General features: G+C 46.1%; 7 protein-coding genes across 7 annotated transcripts; 2 read left to right on the forward strand and 5 right to left on the reverse strand.

Moving 5' to 3' along the window:
* Positions 1-3304: 3304 nt before the first annotated feature.
* On the reverse strand, positions 3305-4640 carry GGS22DRAFT_156005 (Creatinase/aminopeptidase). The gene has a single exon (XM_047960299.1). It carries the CDS (start codon positions 4381-4383, stop codon positions 3574-3576), a length of 810 nt encoding a protein of 269 aa, XP_047822321.1. The 5' UTR covers positions 4384-4640; the 3' UTR covers positions 3305-3573.
* A 318-nt stretch (positions 4641-4958) lies between these two features.
* Positions 4959-6411, reverse strand: GGS22DRAFT_156006 (Clavaminate synthase-like protein). Its single transcript, XM_047960300.1, has 2 exons — positions 6242-6411; positions 4959-6106 (listed from the first exon to the last, which is right to left on the reverse strand). Exons 1-2 carry the CDS (start codon positions 6336-6338, stop codon positions 5082-5084), a joined length of 1122 nt encoding a protein of 373 aa, XP_047822322.1. The 5' UTR covers positions 6339-6411; the 3' UTR covers positions 4959-5081.
* Positions 6412-6722: 311 nt separating this feature from the next.
* GGS22DRAFT_156010 (pyridine nucleotide-disulfide oxidoreductase-domain-containing protein) lies at positions 6723-8429 on the forward strand. Its single transcript, XM_047960301.1, has one exon. It carries the CDS (start codon positions 7146-7148, stop codon positions 8349-8351), a length of 1206 nt encoding a protein of 401 aa, XP_047822323.1. The 5' UTR covers positions 6723-7145; the 3' UTR covers positions 8352-8429.
* Positions 8430-8472: 43 nt separating this feature from the next.
* GGS22DRAFT_156011 (ferric reductase like transmembrane component-domain-containing protein) lies at positions 8473-10920 on the reverse strand. The gene is made up of 2 exons (XM_047960302.1): positions 10252-10920; positions 8473-10200 (listed from the first exon to the last, which is right to left on the reverse strand). The coding sequence occupies exons 1-2, from the start codon at positions 10782-10784 to the stop codon at positions 8616-8618; spliced, it is 2118 nt and encodes a 705-aa protein (XP_047822324.1). The 5' UTR covers positions 10785-10920; the 3' UTR covers positions 8473-8615.
* A 5446-nt stretch (positions 10921-16366) lies between these two features.
* On the reverse strand, positions 16367-17967 carry GGS22DRAFT_97965 (ribosomal subunit 39S-domain-containing protein). Its single transcript, XM_047968600.1, has 2 exons — positions 17027-17967; positions 16367-16958 (listed from the first exon to the last, which is right to left on the reverse strand). Exons 1-2 carry the CDS (start codon positions 17903-17905, stop codon positions 16629-16631), a joined length of 1209 nt encoding a protein of 402 aa, XP_047822325.1. The 5' UTR covers positions 17906-17967; the 3' UTR covers positions 16367-16628.
* A 177-nt stretch (positions 17968-18144) lies between these two features.
* Positions 18145-19179, forward strand: GGS22DRAFT_97967 (uncharacterized protein). The gene is made up of 2 exons (XM_047968601.1): positions 18145-18372; positions 18442-19179. Exons 1-2 carry the CDS (start codon positions 18309-18311, stop codon positions 18948-18950), a joined length of 573 nt encoding a protein of 190 aa, XP_047822326.1. The 5' UTR covers positions 18145-18308; the 3' UTR covers positions 18951-19179.
* On the reverse strand, positions 19124-21301 carry GGS22DRAFT_97970 (3-deoxy-7-phosphoheptulonate synthase). Its single transcript, XM_047968602.1, has 3 exons — positions 20775-21301; positions 19774-20553; positions 19124-19722 (listed from the first exon to the last, which is right to left on the reverse strand). Exons 1-3 carry the CDS (start codon positions 20818-20820, stop codon positions 19409-19411), a joined length of 1140 nt encoding a protein of 379 aa, XP_047822327.1. The 5' UTR covers positions 20821-21301; the 3' UTR covers positions 19124-19408.
* Between the last annotated feature and the right edge of the window lie 388 nt (positions 21302-21689).

Consider the following 21689-nt stretch of genomic DNA (forward strand, 5'->3'; position numbering starts at 1 on the left):
ACTCGCAGAGTCGATCTCTGACGGAATTCACGGAGGCTGGGAGGCGATTTTCAATTTTTAACAAGTCGTCGATGTCGATGGCAAGTTAGCACATGCGACGAAGCTTATTTATCCACCACATACGGGTATGGATACCTCCTATCTACCAGCCTACCTATGCCTAGCATATGTATATCTACGTAGGTGGCAGAGTGGCAGAGTAGCAGAGTGGTCACATAAATCCTCAGTCCGGGTCCACAATGATCTGCCAAGATTTATCTAGGTATTTTATCTGCGCTCCTGTCTACATACATACATGCTAGGTACTGTATCAACAGCGGCGCGGTCATCCCATCCATCCTGCCCATCTCGGATAACTGTATTCGTCTGACAGATTGTGAACCCCGAGCGGAACTGGGGATACCCGCCAAGTTGGCGTCTGTTAGTATAAAAAAAAGAAAAAGGAATACGAGCATATCTCTCAGGTCAATAAAAAATAAGAAGTTACTAAGGAGGAAACACAGCAAGCTGACTCTTTGATAGGGTTCTTCTTTTTCTAAACCCCCACCACCATGAAGCACATCCATCACATACCTACATACCTACCTACATACATCCTTCACGATACTCGTGAGCATGGTACGAACTGTACGCCGCGAAGTTGCTGATCCCTTAAATCTAGGATTGGTATGTCCTACCGATTATGCTTACCGAAGGCCCCCCTCCTTTAGGTACGATTATGTTACTTCTCGTGTGTTCCAAACTCTCGCTACTTTACAGGTAGGTGTGGTTAAGGATTTCGGTCTTTCGCTGGAACTGAGGTATTACTCTTACAACCTAGGTAATTGCCAAGTATACCTAGTCTTGTATCTTTCGAGCATGATCGGGTCTGAGTCAGAAGATAATATCTGCAATCAATTCTTGTTCATCTCAACATCGCAGATGACTTTCTAGCGACGGGAAGAACCTTACTAGTTGATGTAGAATAAAGTGATAAGCTTTGCGAGCCCGAATCGGAAGCCTACCGTACTCGGTCTCTCACCCTAGGTCGTTGCCTCTTCCGACGTCCGCCCCGTATTCCACCCCCTGCCAATTCGGTTCTCCTTGCATAGGTGGACTACCAGCGCAACACCATCTAGCCATTCCGATCGTGTCGGCGCCGCCCCTACGTCGTCATAACTATCATCGGGTAAGATCAGCGCGTTACGTCGAGTGCCGTCCCGCTGCTTCTGCTGCAAGCTGCCGAGCGCGATCAGCCCACAATCCGAATTGGCTCCGCCTCAAGACTTCATCCTTGCACACCATGTCCCACCGGGACAAATCCCGGTCCCAAGTTCTCGGTATCCATTCAAGCCTATAATTTTCACCGCTCTCTTCTGATGGCTGTATGGGACCGAAGTTATCCATATAAAAAGTTTCTGCTCCCGTTTGCATACCTAGTTGTATTTGAAATCGAATAGTAAAGAGCGGTGACTGCCTATTACAATAGCTCTCACATTGCTGTACGATAAATCAAGCTGCTTCTCAGTTACTAAATATTGTGCCTTCTGTTAAAAAATTCAAACAGAGGTAGGTACCTACCTAATTATAGGTCAATATCCCTCTAATCCAAGACGTGAGGATAACATTTATGATTATTCGGGCTCAACTGGACTTTGTTCCAGTGTTTCTTGGTTGTAAAAACATGAGACTCGTTTGTGCCTCACTTGTGTGACTACCATGGGGGACGCACCCACGGGCCACCCCCCCACGGGCCACCCCATCTCCCACCAAAACACCTTATCTTTGAATATTCATATTTAAATCAATAAAATATATAGGATTATATGAATAAAACTAATCGAAAGATCTTTGGAAGCTGAATCAGAATATATATTAACTTATATATACGGCTGTTCCAATGGCGAGAAAATTGGGATCAAAGTAATATCTTGTATAATTTGCCTAATAGTTCACTAATTCTCAAAATTTTAGCGCTTAAATTAGGGACCTTTCCCCCTAAAACCCTTGGCCAGACCCCTAGGAATCTAATCTCCTTCGATCTTATTATTATGATCATATTTAATGTTTATAAGACTTCGTAGTAGAAGCCTAAAGCCGATTAAGTAGTAGTTGTTTTTATCTTGAAGGCGTACGGGTTGCTTGAGGGTAGGCCAGCTTTTGATCCGAGCTCTTGAAGTTCGAGGAAGAGCAATATATACTCAAGCTTATATATAGATAACAACGCTATCTCTAATAATATAGATTATATCAATAGATACCCGATGCTTAGTATATTATACTACTAAATTATCTAATTATAATAGTCTTTATACGTTGTATAATGGGTTAAAGTTTTCGCTAGGGTAAAAATCTGGGAAAATTTAGGAAATCGCTTTTTGGTCCATTATTTCGTAACTCCATAACTCCTTTGAATGTAATCCTATAAATTACAAAAAAGTATCACCATGTAGCCCGCCTTCGAAACTACATATCTACAAAGTATTATCAAAATTGATTCAATAGTGATAGAACCTGGTGTAAGTGAAAACAAGGTGTTTTGGTGAGAGATGGGGTGGCCCGTGAGGGGGTGGCCCGTGGGTGCGTCCCCCATGGTATGGCATACATCATCCCATATCAAATACGACTCATATTTATAGGTAGGTGTCTAAGCTCCAGGTAATCAGCACTTCATTTCTGTAGAATCAGGCACATCAGTTCTCATTGTTTACTACCTAGGTACCTAGCTAAGTCGAGCTTTTTCCGATTACCCCTATAATATCGTATGAGGCACTTACCACTGTTACCCCATGACCTCTAGAGGACTTTATTTGTTATTTTAGGACTATGATGTTAGTTCCTTTTGAATGGAATATTTAACATCCGGTTCGAGGAATTAGGTTTGGCTTCACCACTTCGTCAAACATTCGGTAGTGTCACGAGGCGGAACCAAAAGACTAGGAAACAACGACGTTGTTGCGCGAGGAGCTCCTAACTACTCTCGCTATGGAGAACACGGTATACATACAGGTGAAGCTCTTTGTCTGTCCTGCTCCTAGGACTAGCGGCCAACAGGACCCTCACGGGGACTCAACGGGCCGAATCCCGATCCCATAGACCTCTAGCTACTGACCTGGAGGAAGACCGATGTCTGACAGGTAGTATCATGATGCAGCTTTGACAAGTGTTGCAATAAGACCTCTGTACCACGAGGAACTTTGCGTTCGTACCTAATAAATGATAAAAACTTAGAAGAGTTGAAAACGAATATTAAATCTATGTTGTGGGACATTTTCAGTATGATGAACGCTCATTGCCTCTGAAACCCAACAGTTTTGCAACTCGATGGCACAGGGGACTTTAGATATCTACATACTATTAACTACCCCTTCACTCGCTGCCTTCATTGAACATTAGTGAAACCATATACTCTTAAAAAGGGCCTATATACATCTTTATATATAGATTATGTTCACTATGTCGTATTTCTAGCGATATATACCTAAATCTAGGCCATCCTATCATCCTCATCACCCAGAACGTAGCCCGTCTTCATCCTACCGATAGGTACTATCACGAAACAACGCCCCTCAGCCCTCGCGGCCTAAAACCCATCTATCCAACCGTCAATAGTTGTTCGAAGAAAGCAGCCCTGTTATTCTTATTATCTCGGAGATGAATCTCCAAAATCCAATGCCTCCGATGCTTATCACTGCCAGGCGTAACCATCACCTCCTCATTCCCCTTCGTGATATACAACCTCTGTTTATCGCGTGGAATCCTCTCATGCGGGAACTGCCCGACCAGATGACCCGCCAGCCAAGCACCGAATTCCCAGCCCGCGTTCTTCGCCTCCTCGCACGCAATCTCGTATAACCTATCTCCTGTCATAGTCGTGCTCTCAACATCAAACCTCTCCTTAACCTTCCTCCAAACCGGCTCCAGCGAATCCCTTAACTTGATCTTCTCAGGATCATCCCCGAGCACAAACGTCCTCGCGAAATCGGCCTCGTACTTTTCGAAGACGGGGCCGAGATCGACGTACAGAATATCGTCTGCCTCGATCACACGATCGGGCGGGTTATCCTCGAAGGGAAGTAGGGTGTTGGGCCCGGAGCGGACTACACGCTTGTGCCAGTGGGTCCGTACGCCGTGGCGCTTCTCTCCTAGCGCGTGGATCTCGTCGCTGAGCTGCTTCTCGCTGATACCGGGGCGGATGAGCTTCTCCTCGATCTCGGCGAACAGGGAGACGGCTTTGCTCTGTGCGTCGAGGAGGTAGTTTGCGCGTTCTTGTTCCTCTTGCGCTGTGACTATCTTCTCCTCTGTCTTCACATCTGTCTTCTCCGTTTCCGTTTTCGTCTCCGTCATCGTCGTCGTTGACGTACCCATGATGTTGGGCAGCAGGCTAGTAGCGATTTGAAACATGGTGGCGTTGGAGAGAGTAGGAGATGGACGAGCGATCTGGCCAAAATCACGGCGGCTCGGGCTCCTTTAAGGGGTGGGTATCTCAGGTACGTATGATCCTACATGTTGCATACATGCGATTACTATACGCCATACGTATAGCTCGTCACTGGTTGGGCTCCTACGACCGATACAGGAAAGTCGGTTGAGGGGTAGCTCGATCGAATTGCCGGGAAACTCCTATCAGATGTAACTTATTACACAATCAAGACGAACTTAGCGTTGAGCTTACGTAGCTATCCGTGGTTCGCTTATCATATAGAATGATATATGTCCCGAAGGGCGTACATCGCTGCTATACACGTATGATATATCATATGCTGAATAGGCGGCAGTGTATTGCGTGGACCGGCAATCGGAGTTGATTATTGGCTGGCTCTTTAAATAGTACCTTATATTCCCGATGCACGTGTTGATCATTAACTGGATATATATCATGCTCATGGTATGGTAGTTTAAGGGGTTACAGTCGTATTGGTTATCATCTTAACCTTCCCACGAAACGGATACTCGATAGTATAATTATAGGCAACATGGTTGGAGTAGGTACCTTTCAATAGTAAGATGTTTATTGATATACTTCAGAAATCCCATCTATAATCGTGAATATGGTTATAAAGACATGCTCTTTTGAAATAAATTCAAATTTAGGAAATAGACTAAACCGCTATGGACTCGGGTCCTTCCGGGAAATGACTCGCCGCAATATTGCACTGCCTAAACAATCGAACCTCATCCTCGGCGAATGCACCGACAACAGAGTGAAGCAATCCCCGGTTATGGAAGAGCACGAAATCACCCTCTTCCCAGTCGTGCGCATATACCATTTTGGGCGCGATACCTGGGCGTTGCAACCGATATATGATCTCGCGGACCTTCTCTAGGTCGTCGATAATGGTCCCATCTGCGAGGTGAAGTTTCCGGGCTGGTGATGGATGCACCTGTAAGGCGAGTTTGCCCGTCACCGGATTACGCCAACACAAAGGCAAAACCTGGATCTTGTCCTCTTCGATAGGAGGAAGGTCATTTAGGGGGACTTCAAAACCCTGGGAGACCATGCCTAGCCCGGTAGGACGAGACTTAGCTTTGCTGATCCATATGTACGGGTGCGGCGCGTATTCAACCTTAGTTGTGCGCGCAAACTCCTTATCGGCCTCGGAGAGGATATCGTACATCGAATAACCGGAGACAAACGCCGTAGTGCCCAAGGGGACATCCAACTCATCGCCGGTTCCATCATCATAGCGGCAGATCTGACGGCGGCCATCCGGGACTTTAACCGCAAGCAGCGTAGTCACTATCGGAGGAGCAAGTCCGTACAGGGCAGCATCGATGTGCCAACGGTAGAAGCGGGTGAAATCGAGGTCTTCCTCATCAGGAATAGTAGTCACATGAAAGGTTTTGTGATGTGGGTGTTTGAGCTGGGCATTCTTCAAGCCTTCATACTCGGGCACAAACCCATTACCGATAACCTGCACTTGAGGTTGATGCGGAATGGTCTTGAGATCGGGATGTAAAATGCTGCGCTTCGCATCGATCGTCTTGCCATGACCGTACGAGGTTCCGGCAGGGTCGAAGCGTCGCGTTAGCTCGAATTGAGCTTTCGGCGATGTGCCGGATTGGTTCTTAAATACGATTACTTGATGGTTGAAAAGAGCATCGCGAATAACATCGAAGTCGGCATCTGACGGACTGTTAGCTATCATTTACTAAGAAGGAGGCGTAGGGCAGCTTACCAGAGGAGGTTACCGATTTTACGGGTGATCTCCCATTATGTGAAATACTTAGTTCATCACGAAATACATTGCATAGGTCTTACCAGTGAGATGTTCAACATCTGCATTATGAATAATGGCTCCAAAGTTTACGCCAGATGTCTCTGGGAATGTGAGGGGTTCTACAGTTATCTGCGACATTGCGTTGGAGTTGATATTGGTGTTATCGTTGTTGTTTGTCTGAAGCAGTTTCGATTTAATTATTAGAGTTGACAACTCGAAAATGCGAAGGTAATTGACTCCTTTAAATAATAAGGCTTGAGATAAGAATGATGATGACGCAAGGCGCTCTCCGAACGTTTGCAGCTGATAGGTAGGGCTGGCCTATATCGGAGATACACGATAACTTTCACCGGTAGAGGCCGAGTTCCGACACACTGGAATTGATTCGTTTAGGGCTACTCACCTGCGGCACTCGGTGGACACGGGATCCCGACAAGGTACTTCGTATGTGGATGTTTAAATACCAAGATACTTAGTCCCGATATCCTAAGTTCTCTGTCCCTTTTCTAATCCTTACTCACCGTCTCAATATAGCGGTGTTCTAATGAATATTTCCGGAGCTCATACGTGACCTATCTTTACGCATCACATCAGGTGCACTTCTCCTTGAAGCTATCGTAGTACGTGGAAGATGATTATTTGTACGGAACGCGTAACCCAGATCACCCACAAAAGAGATAGATACGGTTAGGTAAGCGATAGGGGAAGCTCCAGTTGCCGCCCGGCTTTTACCCATCCCCTAGTGCATCACTAGGAGGTACCTAGCTCTAAGTGTCTTCGGCGTGTATTGGAAAGATCAGACTGAAGCGACAACCTTGAAGGTGAGTGAGTGACTAACACCCAAAATTTTCTTTAGAGTTTTGAGAATATATAAGGCAAATCATATCAACTCTAAAAACCCATAATAATCAAACCAACTCAAACTCAAATTCAATCATTCGCGACATGGATAATCACTGCACGACCAACCAAACTTCGGAACTAGCTGCGGTAGTCGTCGGGGGAGGTGCAGCTGGTATCGCCGTTGTTGGCAACTTCCTTGAACAACTTCCCCCTAATTCCAAAATTGGATGGGTAGATCCTTTCTTTCAGGGCGGTCGTATCAACGCCAAATACAGAGAAGTTCCCAGCAACACCAAAGTCCACCATTTTCTCTCCTACGGTGAAGGTGTTGAGCCGTTTCTGAAAATCGCAGAAACTACCGAAAAACCGAATGCCATCTCTATCTTAAAAGAACTTCCTCATGAAGACACCTGTTCGTTACAATATGCAGGAGATATGCTATATGTGTTGACAGAGGGCCTACTCAAACATGATCGAGTCGCAAGCTTTAAAGCCAGTGTCATCGATAGTGAATGGATTAGCCAAGACTCTGTATGGTCGTTGACCATACAGGATGAGGCTTCTAAAGCCACTCAACACATTACAGCGCCTTTTGTCGCCTACTGCACAGGCGCATTCCCTACCACTGTTCCCTTCCCTGATGGCCTTTCCCGTGTACCGAAGCTTCTGGATCTTGATATCACGCTCAAGCCCTCTCTTTTTGCCCAGACCATCCCGAACGATGAAGACATATGTATTGGTGTCGTCGGTGCTTCGCACAGTGCCATTCTCGTCTTGAAGAACATATTTGAGCTAAGCCAGAAGTCTCACCCTAAGCTTCGTGCGCGCTGGTTCTCCCGCGCAAGAAAGCTGAAGTATGCTGAGGATAAAGGAGATTGGATCCTCTACGATAACACGGGGCTGAAGGGTATCGCTGCTCAATTCGCTCAGGATAACTTAGATGGAGATAGGCTCCTGCATAGTGACGTGGGGAAGATCATAACTCGAGTCGACTGTTCCGGTGGCGTAGAGCAAGAAAGGGAGGCGTATCTGAAGGAGATGCCGGGATGCGATTATGTTACACAGGCGATAGGGTACAACACGAAACCCCTACCTATGAAGCAAGAGGTGTCGTTCAATCATGAGACGGGTAGCTTCATAGACCCAAAGATGAAAGGACCTGTCCGAGGGCTTTATGGTGCTGGAATTGGATTCCCTGAGAAAGTGGTCGATCCGGTTGGAAACGTTGAGTATGCTGTAGGATTCATCAAGTTCATGAGATTTCTAAAGCGCGTGGTGCCAAGATGGGTTGAACCCATTCCGAACTAAGTCGGACATACTATAGAGTCATAGACATCTACCTAATTCAACATTACACGATAGATACGATAGATACGGATAATTAGCGAATAATTTAATCATTTTCAACTTCGAGTATTGACATCTCATATACGATAATGAGTGTATTTGTTAAATACCTACCTACTATGTACATCGCCTACCTAGGTACCTAGATACATATGTAGGTAGCTATCCGTCATATCTATGCCAAGTATAAAAAGGGGCGTTCCAGCTAAATGATGATTTGTTGCTTCACCACGAAAAAGCATCAACTTCAAGCTCAAACACAGTTTTCTCTCTTCTTCCAAAAGATACGACCGACTCTCGTACATCGTCACAAAGTCCCCCAGGACCGCAAACGACTACACCGACTCTTTTCCACCCGGAACTTACCTCCTGCGCTAACAACGCATTGACATCAAGCCTCTCGCCGACCAGAACCACCTTATCGGCGACCTTGCCGAGGGCCGTGCCGAGATCCTTCATAAGAGGTTCGGTCGCCATTTTCATGCTCCAGGCTAGCTTGACGTTGAAATGCCTATCTGTCCATGCGAGTAAGCCGGTAATCCCGATTCCGCCGCCGATAAGCAGCACGCGGTCACATTTTAATATTTCCTTGTTCGCGTTGCCGCGGTAGGGTCCGTCGAGTAAAACGGGCAAGCTGCGGTGGCTACGGAGATACTTCGTCATCCCGGCGTGCTTTTTTATGTACATCGTTGTCCCGCTATATGCGTCGGCTACCGATGGGGATGGGCTCGGCTCCGAGGGGTTACTCGTCGCGGGCTCACTCACCCCGTCTTCTAGTTCCTTCATATCAGAATTATGGCGGTTTTCGATGCCGTTTCTGCCATTTCTGTCAAGGAGTTGATGATGTTGAGAGTGGAGCATGGCGGTGTGAATTATTGAAAATGGGTGGTTTTCCCAAGGGCGAAAAGGATTGAGCTTCGGGAAGTAAGCGTAAACGTGGTGTCCAGGCTCCGAAATCCATCGCAACCCCTTTATGTCCACGCGAACAATATCCGGTCCGATTTCTTCTATTGTCGCTTCGCGGATACCATTTTTGCAGACTCGCAGCACGCGTATAAGACGGTCGAAAAACCAGACGGCACTCACAGCATACAACCAATACTCATAGATACCGGTGAATCCCTTCCAGTACATGATATGATACCAGCAACCTGCTATCGCAAATACTGACAGGAGAATATGGGACACCAGGAATATCTCATACGACTTGTTGCGAAACCACAGTACACTCTGGAGAAGCAGTAACACGAGACATAAGGTGGCCACAATCCCCCATATCCAGTAAGGCTTATGGACATCGGTGTAATAGATACCACTTGGGATATACGCGCAAAGCAGAGTGATGGAATGAACCACGGCCTGCAGCGCGCAGACACGTGCGACCCAACGATGAAGAACCAAAAATGTCGAGTACGGCCAGTCCGTAAGCCACAACAGAATATTATTCCTAGAGGAGAATAATACAGTCAAGGGAAGGAGGGCAAAAGCGATGTGGCCAGTCCGGTATCCGACATATGCCATGATTTCTCCGGAAGGAGTGAAGCCCCACGGATCTGACTGATCGAACTTTCGATACGAGACTGAGCTGAGTATGATGTTGAGGGCGACGAACATCCCGATATAAAGGCCTTGACCCATAGTCGGCGCGTTTCCCGATAACCGGGGAAGCGGCCGAATGACATACGTGCCGATAGTCGACGGGTATAGAAGGTAGGGTTTGAGCGAATCGGTAACGCCGGTCATGTAAGGGAGGCGGCCGAGGAGATACATCAACAACGGTGTTCCCACTCCAACGGTAATAATGACAATTCTACAACACGGTTATAGAAACTTTCGGAGAGATGATAGGTGATTCTCTTACACGTATGTCGATTGGATGCGTTCTTCCCAGTCAAAGAGGTTATCGAATGACTTTTGGGATTCGTAATCGCTAGAAGAAAGCAGAGCGGTATAATTGAGAACCTCCCCACTTGTCCATATCCTCGTCGGGGCTTGGGTGATATTCGCAAGAGTCGCGCCGTAAGTCCATCTTGGTGGAATAGACGGGTCACCGGTGGATTGGTCGGCCCAATATTTCTCAATCTTCCAAGTCGGCACATGATCTTCCTGGCATGTCGAATTGATGCAAAACGCGAGGGTAGTTAAGAAGGCGACATTCTCGGAGATGCAAGGAGCGGTTGGTGATGCCATAGTCATATCCATCTCCATGTCCATACCACCCATACTTCCATCGGGACAGTCCAGCGGAGCAGACGTAATGACACCGCGACACGCATAACAGCATTTCGGATCGTACCACCACTGTCCATAGCCAATGAGGCCATGTCCACCTAGCGCCGGGGTGAACAGAGATATCGTGATAGCGAGGGAAGAGAGTGAAACCCACTTCATCATGTCTCTCACATTGAATAATATCAGATTAGGGCCAACACTTTTGAAATCTTTCGAACATTTGGGAATATTCTATATTTGTAATTGATAACTTACCCCATACCTAATAACACTAAAACAAATAAGCAGACGATGATTCGACGACTATAGGTGTACAGAGATCCTTACCGAACACTTGGAATGGCTGGACAACTCGTCCCGTTCAGTTCTCCCGACTGCAGACTTCCATGGCCAGCCACAAAGGGGATAACAAGATGAGCAAGTTTTAATTCGCAGCCCCGTGAAACGTGCTCAGCCAAATGTAAGACACATAACAGAAATACACCGAATAATGACAAGGGGTTCACAAGGGTTCCCCGCAGAACTACGCCGTACCGTACCGAGCTGGTCTGGGTAACGGAGATATGGGTTCTCAGATGTGTATACGAGTTCTGGATTTAGATTATCTAGAAAATAGCCGTATCGAAGTTTAGTGGGGATAAAGAAGAGGATGCTTACAGATTTGCTCATGAGCATTACCTATCTCGTAGACAAGATTCCTTGGTCGGAGCGAAGAGCGCCATGTCTAAGGTTAGCTTGGAAACTTGTTACCTGTGAGATTTCTTGGACTAAACATACAAAAGTTCCCAATATTTTAGGGGGTTCAACTTTACCATTTATCGCACAGCACAATACTACCTACCTACTCAATATATCACCATCTACCAATGTGAAGAAAATAATCTAAATTACGATGAGGAATCATAATAACCCTATTTAAGAGTGGATGAAGTAACCTATTAGGTACATAGGCACTCTCTTCGTTAGTAAGGTACCTAATAGGTACCTGGTTATACTAAAATGGAAAAGGGGTTGGCGATATGCTGGCAAGCTGAAGGGGACGATACTATTTCATACTACAAAACTGCAAAAATACGTCCATAAATATCTTATTGAACCACATAATTATACTATCCCTTATCAATAGGTATCTAAGCATTCATGATACTAAAGTTCTTTTCAATGGTACCTTCAAGGCTTTGGCTGTTCGGCCTGGAATACGTCAACACAACTTATAGAGAGTATCTAAGTATCTAAGTATCTACAAATCGTAGGTATTTGTAGTACCTATGTAAGAGATTTCAGAAGATATAATGGATAAGAGAATCAATGACAACCTTAGAAACCAGGTCTACCTAAGGTACCTAGTAGTACACATAGTAAAATCAGAACCCCTCAAATAGATTTCCTCCACTAGAAGCCAATACCTACCTGGGTACCTAGGTAGGTAGGTACTTACAAAACTAACAGGGTAACCTCGATCACTGACAAAAACATATATCAAATCATCTCATGTCAAGGGCAGATTGCAACTTGGAAAGAAGATCGGATAGCTCTGTTAACTGCTGCTTGTTGAAGCCCAAGGGCTACAGGACCCGTAAATGTCAACCTAAAAACCATTTTCAGCATGGAACAATACCTATTCTATGTAATTATTTCTTTATCTGAGCTTCCATCTTACGAAAATAAAATTTTTAGATTTGTTGAGCTGGAAAGCTCGATGCTTCCTTACATCGTTTTTAACCCAATAGAACCCTCTAACTCGAGTAACTACTCCTTAGGTACCTAAATATGCTGGTATCTAGACGTCTTCTTTGTCCTATTGGTTAGAGAATTGTTCTAAGTTTGGTTTGTTATTGAATAAGGATACACACTATGTACTTACCTTGGTAAATATTATCAATGAAGCCTCTAGCATATTCTCAAGCTTATGGTGCTCTGTGACCTTGGAATTTCAGCCATCTGATGTTTCCTTCGACTAATCTGTAACAGAACTGGCAGGTCTCGGTACTAGTTACTGACTGATACTCGCATATATTACGGGGTACTTGCCAAAGTACGCATGTACTTATCATCCATGATTATTACTCACAGGCCAACGACATCATCACGCAGAGTTTGTTCAGTAAAGAAAATCTTTACGACACTGATTTAGGATGGAAAGGCAAAAAGAAAAAAAATACCCATCCCTCCTACCTTGTAGGTACTGAGAGTATTTGTGACTTGTCAGCAGGAGGATAAGCTTCTTGAACTTGCGAGGGTCTAATAGATCTCCGCTTATACTTCTCAGGGTACTTCTAGTCCGGACTCATACTCCACGGTTTGCAATTTATTGCCTCATATCTGTCCTTTTTATTATTATTTCTTATTAATAATTTTCTATACAATACCCAAGAGAGGGGTACAGGAAAATTCTTTCTTCCTTCTTCCATATCTTCTTGGCTTGAAGCGAACAAGAAACCTATTTTCTTCCTCATATGCCTCTTAACTCTCTACCATAACTACCTAGGTACTTACCTACTAAAGCACCTACCCTACCTACTATCTTACCATTTAATGTATAGCAGCCATACCTCTACTTCCTTTCATCAAGCTTCGTTCCTACCTACTTCTATTACATCTTACTCTCTTAACTAACTTTATCCTTCACCTAACCAAGTAATTATCTCCTCTTCTAATGTCTTCCTAATCACCTACTTCCTTCGTCCTTCTTACTCTAATTATTAAATCCGGTATACCTTTAAGCATCTATCTTTCCCGTACTTCTCTTAATATCCTTCTCCCCAACTACTCTTACCTTTTTCTAAACTAATATTCACCTTGGGACTTTCTGTTCTGAATTGGAGCACACGTTACTCTACAAGACAGCAGTTCTATACCTACGTACAATACAAATCACCCAAGGGAGATGAAGCCTCGACTTATCGGGTTTACTATCTTAAATCAGTATAGTTATCCGTTTGACCAAGGCGATTAATCACATAATATCATCGCCGATCACTCATCGGGTAGTCGGGTCTCGCTGCTCGACTCCTAGCAGTGTTGAGGTACTTGTGATTGTCAAATGTACGTGGCCAGATTGCATCGTGGCCAACAACATTGACACACCCACCAAGCTGGAATATATTTCCGTCTATGGTCGCATACTTGACAATTTCCATTTGTAATGGATATATAAGCCAAGTTATTGTGTGAGTAATATTTCATTCTCCGATCTTGTTAATCCCCCCTTCCTTTCGTCTCCCTCGTTTTCAAGATGATCATGATTGCAGAACTCTTAGAATGTCTCTCTAACCTAAGAGTATAAATAGGAATTTAATAGAACGTATCGCAATTCGGAATTTAGATGCCTTAGCATCCTGATGGTTCTACAATACCATCTTGGAGATGTCGATACACGATGGAGTCCGGTATAGCATCTCTGAGGCTTTGGGTCCCGTTTCCTTTCTCCAGATATTAGATTATTACTCGATAATCGCAGCGCTCCTGTATATACTCATGATTCCACAAAGATGCATCCCCTAGACAAGTGTTCCGAGTACCACAAACGCCGGACCCTACCGTAAGAGAGAACCTCCGTCGGTCGGGATGGATCGCAAAAGAAGCAATGTCGACCAATGGATATTACAAAAAACGACAAATTGGTTCGATAAATAGGAGTCGGCTGCAATAATACAGCGTAAGTTGAGAAAACCCCTAATTGTAACACAACTTACCTATGTTCTCTTGTTGTTGCGATCATAAACTCTACACGATGTATTAACTTCTGTCAAAAAGAACGCCGTTTACTTCCGAACCACCAATGCAGCATTATAACCATAATATCCCATACAAGGCCTCACAGAGATCCTTTACTCGACGAACCTCACCGACGTTAAAGAATTATGATATTCCAGTATAATAAATAGCTGGGAGCGGTAATTATGACAGTCATCAATGTAGGCTATCTACCCCTATTCACCCCGGACCAATTAGTAAAACTAACACAGAACAGTTCGAAAAATGACAGCATCCAATATCGAAGATCCAGATTTCGCTACCAGTTCCGTAAAATCCACGTTGGCATTTCAATTTCCTACACGCTTAATCTATAGCCACAGAGGACATCAAGTGCGCTCAAACGAGTCACGTATATTACCACCATAGTCTCCGGCGACCCTCGCAAAGAAAGAGGTCGAATTATTCTTTCTACCTTATTATCCGAACCCGGTCGGCGGGGGATAACCTAATATTTTGGCGAAGATAAACCTGCTCTCGAAAGCTACCCTACTAGATGCGGATAGTTATACCTGCAACGAGGACTACAACGGTAAATACCAATGGTTCCGTGATACCATCACGGAAGGGTGAGCACCAGTTGCACCCTCCTCTCCGACCCCTTGGAACATTTTAAATTGTCGACGCCCCGACCTTTTCAAGTCACATAACGGCCGTATTAAAACTCTTTCTAATTAGAAATTGTTATCCCCGAAACACCAAACACCAATTTCAACAGGACTTCTTCTCCAGAACTCGCAAAGAACAAGGTGTTGAGATATCACGACATCTTCGACGAGTCGATCGTAAAATTCAAAGAACTAAGTTCAATGTCAAGAGAGCGGAAAGCTCGCAAGGTGGTGCTACGCTATTACCCAACATTCGATAACTCCTAAAGGACATTTTCGACACATGCGATGAAGTGGCGGATCGAATAACAACCCGCTACCGCAATTCGAGACGCAGCCATGTCTCAACACTTCTTCTCAGGTTTAATAGGATAACGACTATGTGTAAGCGTCGCGGACAGGATCACTACCTATCTTGATGGCGACTAGTTGAAGAAAGTGAATCATGAGAGGATAATGCACTCCATGGTAGCTGATACTTATATCATAAGGGGTATAAGACCAAGAAACATTTCGGAAGTCATACTCCCCAACTTCCAAATCTTGGAGTTGCTGCACACCATTGCGAACACACCCTCAAGAGATAAGGCACACTCTTAACTAGAACAACCAATAACTTTAAAGTTCGTTCTGGATTCGGGGTTTGCTCCTCAAGAGATTATTACCTACCTAAGTCCTATCACAACTTTTCATCGGCCCCCAGACGAAAGGGTAAATAAAGGTGGATAAGCTAAGGCTCCTAGAACGGGTGCGAATGCGCTGTGGTAATGGAAAGACATCTATCGCACCTTGTAGTCCCGAACCGAGACCGCCGTCGCTATCAACAATATACTCGACGACGTCCCGTCCTCCCTGGGTGTATACAGGGATGAAGGGAATTTTAGGACCCATATTTCCCACGCAGTTTTACGTCCCTCCAACACATTAATATATCTATTTTGATGGTATAATTAAACCAACAAACTTTATTTCTAATCCTTCGGTGCGTAGGTATCAACTCACTTATATAATGAGAGTGGGAATGAGAGCGTCACGAAAGATATTGACGGGAGATAACGTACTCTCGGAGTAATTCTCGGGGATGGAGAAACGAAACGACGAAGAATTGCCAATACATATACCAACTCGCAGCGACCTAGATTGCGTAGCTACGGCTCACAAATAGAAGGTCTTAACGGCCGCGAGGGAAGATGTTTGAATAATAAACACCAAAAGGGGTAGGGATATCTACCGAGTTATTTAGGACTCTATTTCAATCAACTTGATAAGGGAGACAGATAGGTACTTACTTATTAAATAGACACTTAGAATTATAGCAGACAATCATACCTATTCAAATTGAAAATGTTTTTTTAACTGTACTGCCTATGTTTAATGTGTCCAATGTAATAAGATTGATAAACTGAGTTCAAATATTTGGAACGTTAGTAATATGTCATACCTACTCCCCTACTCATAACCAGACGAGTGAGATAACATCTGCATTTATTAGCGAAGCGAAAATGGAACCACCAATTCACCTGGTCATATCCGATATGGTAGACTACAACGCGACATGGTCATTGTCCTATATCTACAGGAGCATAAAAACGTCCATATTCGTGTAATATACAGAGTTAGATTCCTCGTATGAGTGATTAGCCTACTTAGCGCCGAGCATCCTCGGAATCTCCATGTTCGTAGAGGCGGATCCGTGGCCAACCAGAGGCAGTTGTCTCTTCTTATATTGCTCCTCGATGAGCTTGAACCTGCCGACGGCCTTCTCCTTGTCGCCGCGCGTGATGCGCTTCGCAGCCACGAACACGTTTGGTAGCTGCGTTAGGTCCTGGCGCTTTTCTTGGATCTCCTGCGTTAGCGTCTTTGGCTTCGCCGGCTTTTGGACCACGTGGAGCAGCGTCTGGACGTTGGTGATGCCTGAGAGTTGGAAGTCCTGGATGCGGTGGCCCGTGAGTTGGAAGATGCGTTTCGTAACCTAGCAATCTGTGTTAGCCCGACGTCCTACATCCAGAGATAAAACCACTATGATGTAGTAGAACTTACGGCGAACTTGATCCGCGGATCGGCTAGAGAAACCGTCTTCCAGTCCTTCCCCCAAGCCGATCGATACGTCGTGAGTTCCTCGATGGGAAGCGCCGGCCTTCTCGGAGTATGCTCTGCCGCATCCTCAACCAGCGCTTCCAAAACCGCCTTCACGTTACCCTCCAACGCCACTCCTCCATCCGGTTTAACACTCAGCTGCACTTTCAGCGCCTCGTTCATCTCGGCCTGTCCCTTGATAGGCCATTTTGCCACCAACGCCCCCTCCTTCCCAGCCTGCTTCAGCGCAAAGGCCTCGACCACAGCCCTCCTCACCGCAGCCTCTAGGAACTCATCACCATGCACCTTATCGTGCGGCCGGAAGCTAATGAAGTTAGCCGACTTGGGCCAGTGCTCTAGCTTGCTCCACCAACGCTCTGTGCCGCCGACAACCTCGAGCCCGTCATCCAGGAGCGCGGGCTTGTAGGTCTTGTCTGACACCTCGTCCGCACGCTCGGTATATGTGCGCTGGTGAGGTGGGGGGATGAAAGTCGTCCATTGGGGTTCTTCCGAATATTCTTCCAAGGCTTCTTCGGGGTCTTCTTCGGCGACTTTGGATGTGGATTCGGATTCGGATAGGGCTAGCTCTTTGGACTGTTCGCCTTCTTGCGGCTTTTCGGCCTCGGAACTGGGGCTCTGAGAGTTGGGGGGCTGTTTTTCTGTCGAGTAGAGACGGGCGAATGCAGGGCTTTGAAGACTCGCTGTTGGTATAGGTCTGCGGGGTGAGGTCGAGATATTGTGGGAGGATACGGACGGGGATTGTCCGACTAGAGGCGCAATTTGGGACCGAGTGATGTTGGCAGACAGGCCGGATGGCCGTCGCAATCGTGTTATTCGTCGCATTGTGGCTAATTGACTCCCCCGAGTATGGAAATCAAGTTGTTGGATGTCGCAATATTCTGGAGCTTGATATTGAAAGTACGAACTTTTCTCAAGGTTAGGTAATCTGCAGGGGTTCGCTGCGCCAAGATAGGAAGTGTGGAGTCCTTCTCCAGCCACTGAGGGCTGATAGGCGCTAGGATAGTACGTACCTTATCGGATCGTGCATACCCATATCGACGGCCTCGTCATTCGAATTAAGGATTGAAGCTTCAATCATCTACCAACATATGCATATCATACTACGATCTTAAGGGGAGGACATCCGTTCAATTGGGATGACCGGGATCTAACATTTCCCTTATGTAATGTGAAAGCGATCTCGTCCGTTGCGAAATATGATACATGGCCATTTAACGACAGCGACATGATGCGACTCCAGCTCTTTCTACTCCTAATAGGAGTCTTCGCTTCTTACGTCGCCGCAGCGTGTAGGCTACCCCATTACCACTACTCCCTCCTTTATCCGGTGTACTCGGCCTGAAACTAACCATCCTTAGCCGCCCCAACATTCTGCAAATGCACCTGCTTCAAGAACAGCACGCTCATCCAACTCGGACCGCAAGGCAACAACCCTAACACCTTCGAGAACGCAAATCCCAACTCCAAGTCCACCTCCAACCCATCGGCTCCGCCTCCCTCCGAACAAGCCCTGCTCTCCCGCTCCCCTACCCCTGACCTCAACAGCCTCGAGAAACGCGCCGCCTCGGCCTCCTGTACGCAATGCACGCGTGGCTTCTGCCTCTCGCAACACCTGCCCATCTGCAAGGATGCAGAGGAGAACGACGTGGTGGCGATGTGTTTCCAGCGCGACAGCCGCAAGGACCAGATCATCGTGTGGGGATTCATCCTCGGCACCACCGGGCTGTTAGGCTGGGCGGCCACGAGGAGGGTCATTGAGTTGAGAGAGGGAAAGAAGGGTGCCGCGTTAGGGTTAGGTGGTGGAAGTGGGGGAGCGAGAGGGCGGGATAGAGGGGTGTATATGCCTGTTGGGCGAGATGGTACATAAAATATATGACAATATGGTCGAGTTTACTCTACAAGCGGATTCACATCGAATATCGAGGACTTGGCGTTGGAAACGGCGTTCGGGATGCAAGGGAGAGGCGATTTACTATGATTTTCATACATCTTGCCCATATTATATATTAAACACCGGTTCTGATATCCAAAGTATGAAACTGAGAGGGACAAGGAGAAATCATCCATGCATTCGTCTGAATTTTAAAGTAGCCTATGGGTTTTATAACCAAACGCCTAATGCCTGATGCCTTTTTTTTAGTCTTCCTCCCGATCAAATTGCCAAGATCGTTGCTAAACTGACAAATCTCAGATATCATGCACTTACGACAGTCTACCCTCCCCAATGCTTTTTATTGCTTTTGTTCTCATTAACTGCCTTCATTCGCCAATTATTCATGTGGTTAGAATTGGCGAATTCCACCAACTATACCCCTTCTAAAAAACTTATTCCTCCTCTAGGAGAGTGGCCTTGGGCTCTTGGCCGTTGCTATTCGGTGCGCCGTTCTTCTCCCGGCGAGCACGGACCGCGGCCGCTAGGTCTTCGAGGACCTCAACTGTCTTCTCCCAATTGATGCAGGCGTCAGTGATGCTCACGCCCTTCTTCAATCCGGATGGTCCCTCGGCGGGAACCTTCTGGTTGCCCTCGTTAATAAAGGACTCGATCATGACACCGATTATGGCCTTCTCTCCCTCCTTTAGCTGATCACCGATGACCTTGGCAACCTTGGGTTGGTTTCGGTGGTCCTTGTTTGAGTTACCTATCCCTCGTTAGTTTATTCTCGGGCGTCATGTGACAGAGCGCAACCTACCGTGGGAGCAATCGACCATGATAGCTAGCTTCTGTCCCTTCTTAATCAAGGTTTCCTTGGCATCTTGGATGCTGTCCTTGTCGTAGTTGGTTCCCTTGCTACCTCCTCTTAGGATGACGAAACCGTGCTCATTCCCCTTGGTTCTCGTGATGGCAGCCAGGCCCTGCTTAGTTACACCCATGAAATGATGCTTGGAGGCTGCTGCTCCTATGGCGTCAATAGCAACACCTAGATTTCCATCGGTGCCGTTCTTGAAGCCAATTGGGAAGGAGAGACCAGACGCAAGCTCACGGTGTAGCTGTGACTCGGTGGTGCGAGCGCCGATGGCGCCGACAGAGATAAAGTCTGCCAGGAATTGAGGGGAGATGGTGTCCAACATCTCGCTGGCAATGGGCATTCCCGCGTTAGTTAGGTCGCCAAACATCTGTCGCGATATGCGCAGACCCTTGTTAATCTTGAAGCTGTTGTCGATATCAGGGTCGTTAATGAGACCCTTCCAGCCAACAGTAGTCCGCGGCTTCTCGAGGTAAGCGCGCATGATAATGCACAGATCATCCGATAGCTTCTCGGAAAGACCCTTCAGGCGTTGAGCGTACTCATGAGCGACAGCTGGATCGTGAATGGAACAAGGACCAACCACGACCAAGAGACGATCACTGCGACCCATTATAATGGCAACAGCATCTCTCCGGCCCTTAACCACTGTCTGCAAGGAAGCATCGGTCATTGGGATCTCAGATATGAGCAATGCCGGTGGGATAAGAGGGTCCTGGCCCAGGACTGCGGTTTCAAGGCACATTAGCATCTTGTTCCTGTTCGGGATTGTTTTCTTTGTGATACGATCTTGCTTGAGCAGGTAGGTTTATGTAGGACTGAAGGGAGGACAAATGATCTCGAGTAACGTAAGAGAAGGAGTCATTCATAGTTGGAGGTTAAAATAGTGACTCCAAGTCGATGAGAACCGAGTAAAATGCAGAAATGATGTTTGCTATCTGACGTACCTCTCATATCGTCAGCCACTAGAGGCGCCATATCGACTCCTGGCATTGTGGTGAATAGATGAAAAGGATTGGTGGTGATTGGTTATAGAATAAGTCAATTCAAATTTCTAGGGGTTGAGCAGCACGGCAACCGATGTTTGTTGCTTCGAACGACCCGAACAACGGATAAGTGCGTGGGTATACGGTGTGAATGAGCCGTTGTTTCTATGGCAAAGCGATCGATCTCAAGGTGAGTCAGACACGGTTGAAAGAGAGAAAAAAAATTTAAAGGAGAAGAGTTTGTATGTCTTTCTTCCTCGACCCCTAGTAGGTAGTCTTCAATTCTTTGGTTCCTGGTTCCGATACCGTACTTTTTGGTTCTCAATGGTTCTCAAGAATCCTTCAGCTCCTAACGCAACGGCGTAGGGAGTATTAAAGCAACCCAAAATATGTCAATGGACTGTCGTAAGAGAATTTCTATGTGAATGATTATAATGAGAATTAAGTTTAAACCTTGAAGATATGGTTACTTAAAAGATGGTTTAGCTGGTGGTTACTAGAACTGCGATGACTCTTATTGGTTGAAGGGAGTAAATCTAGCCCATACAGGTCCATACTAGCGAAACAAGCTGCGAAGACGGGCTTGGTGGGGTGTGAGTTGATGGAGGGGCACAAATCAGTACTTAGGTACATAGCTAGGTAGATACGGTACTGGGTACATGTACGTACTCGATACGACCCAATTAGGCATTAGGCGATGCTAATCTTGTTCACATCCAATCCGAAAACTTTTTTCCCCTCAGTCCTCGTCCTCGACACCTCGCACCTCGACAACCTCGTCATCGTAAGATGTCCACGGCTAGATGGCGCATTTGAACGCACCAATGGTTTCCAAACTTTGTACACCGCCCCATACAAGTCCCTGCCCCGTGGAGT

This window comes from Annulohypoxylon maeteangense (assembly GCF_022496945.1).
Source record: "Annulohypoxylon maeteangense strain CBS 123835 unplaced genomic scaffold GGS22scaffold_3, whole genome shotgun sequence".
Classification (NCBI taxonomy): Eukaryota; Fungi; Ascomycota; class Sordariomycetes; order Xylariales; family Hypoxylaceae; genus Annulohypoxylon; species Annulohypoxylon maeteangense.

What these genes read in the sequence shown, in the direction of transcription:
- GGS22DRAFT_156005 (XM_047960299.1), bottom strand. Translation starts at nt 4,383, where the DNA reads ATGTTTCAAATCGCTACTAGCCTGCTGCCCAACATCATGGGTACGTCA.
- GGS22DRAFT_156006 (XM_047960300.1), bottom strand. Translation starts at nt 6,338, where the DNA reads ATGTCGCAGATAACTGTAGAACCCCTCACATTCCCAGAGACATCTGGC. An exon ending in AGATGTTGAACATCTCACTG is followed by an intron (nt 6,107 to 6,241) that starts GTAAGACCTATG and finishes ACAGTCCGTCAG; the next exon opens with ATGCCGACTTCGATGTTATT.
- GGS22DRAFT_156010 (XM_047960301.1), top strand. Translation starts at nt 7,146, where the DNA reads ATGGATAATCACTGCACGACCAACCAAACTTCGGAACTAGCTGCGGTA.
- GGS22DRAFT_156011 (XM_047960302.1), bottom strand. Translation starts at nt 10,784, where the DNA reads ATGATGAAGTGGGTTTCACTCTCTTCCCTCGCTATCACGATATCTCTG. An exon ending in CGCATCCAATCGACATACGT is followed by an intron (nt 10,201 to 10,251) that starts GTAAGAGAATCA and finishes ACCGTGTTGTAG; the next exon opens with AATTGTCATTATTACCGTTG.
- GGS22DRAFT_97965 (XM_047968600.1), bottom strand. Translation starts at nt 17,905, where the DNA reads ATGCGACGAATAACACGATTGCGACGGCCATCCGGCCTGTCTGCCAAC. An exon ending in ATCCGCGGATCAAGTTCGCC is followed by an intron (nt 16,959 to 17,026) that starts GTAAGTTCTACT and finishes ACAGATTGCTAG; the next exon opens with GTTACGAAACGCATCTTCCA.
- GGS22DRAFT_97967 (XM_047968601.1), top strand. Translation starts at nt 18,309, where the DNA reads ATGATGCGACTCCAGCTCTTTCTACTCCTAATAGGAGTCTTCGCTTCT. An exon ending in TTCTTACGTCGCCGCAGCGT is followed by an intron (nt 18,373 to 18,441) that starts GTAGGCTACCCC and finishes AACCATCCTTAG; the next exon opens with CCGCCCCAACATTCTGCAAA.
- GGS22DRAFT_97970 (XM_047968602.1), bottom strand. Translation starts at nt 20,820, where the DNA reads ATGCCAGGAGTCGATATGGCGCCTCTAGTGGCTGACGATATGAGAG. An exon ending in AGTGGCTGACGATATGAGAG is followed by an intron (nt 20,554 to 20,774) that starts GTACGTCAGATA and finishes TTGAAACCGCAG; the next exon opens with TCCTGGGCCAGGACCCTCTT. An exon ending in CATGGTCGATTGCTCCCACG is followed by an intron (nt 19,723 to 19,773) that starts GTAGGTTGCGCT and finishes AACGAGGGATAG; the next exon opens with GTAACTCAAACAAGGACCAC.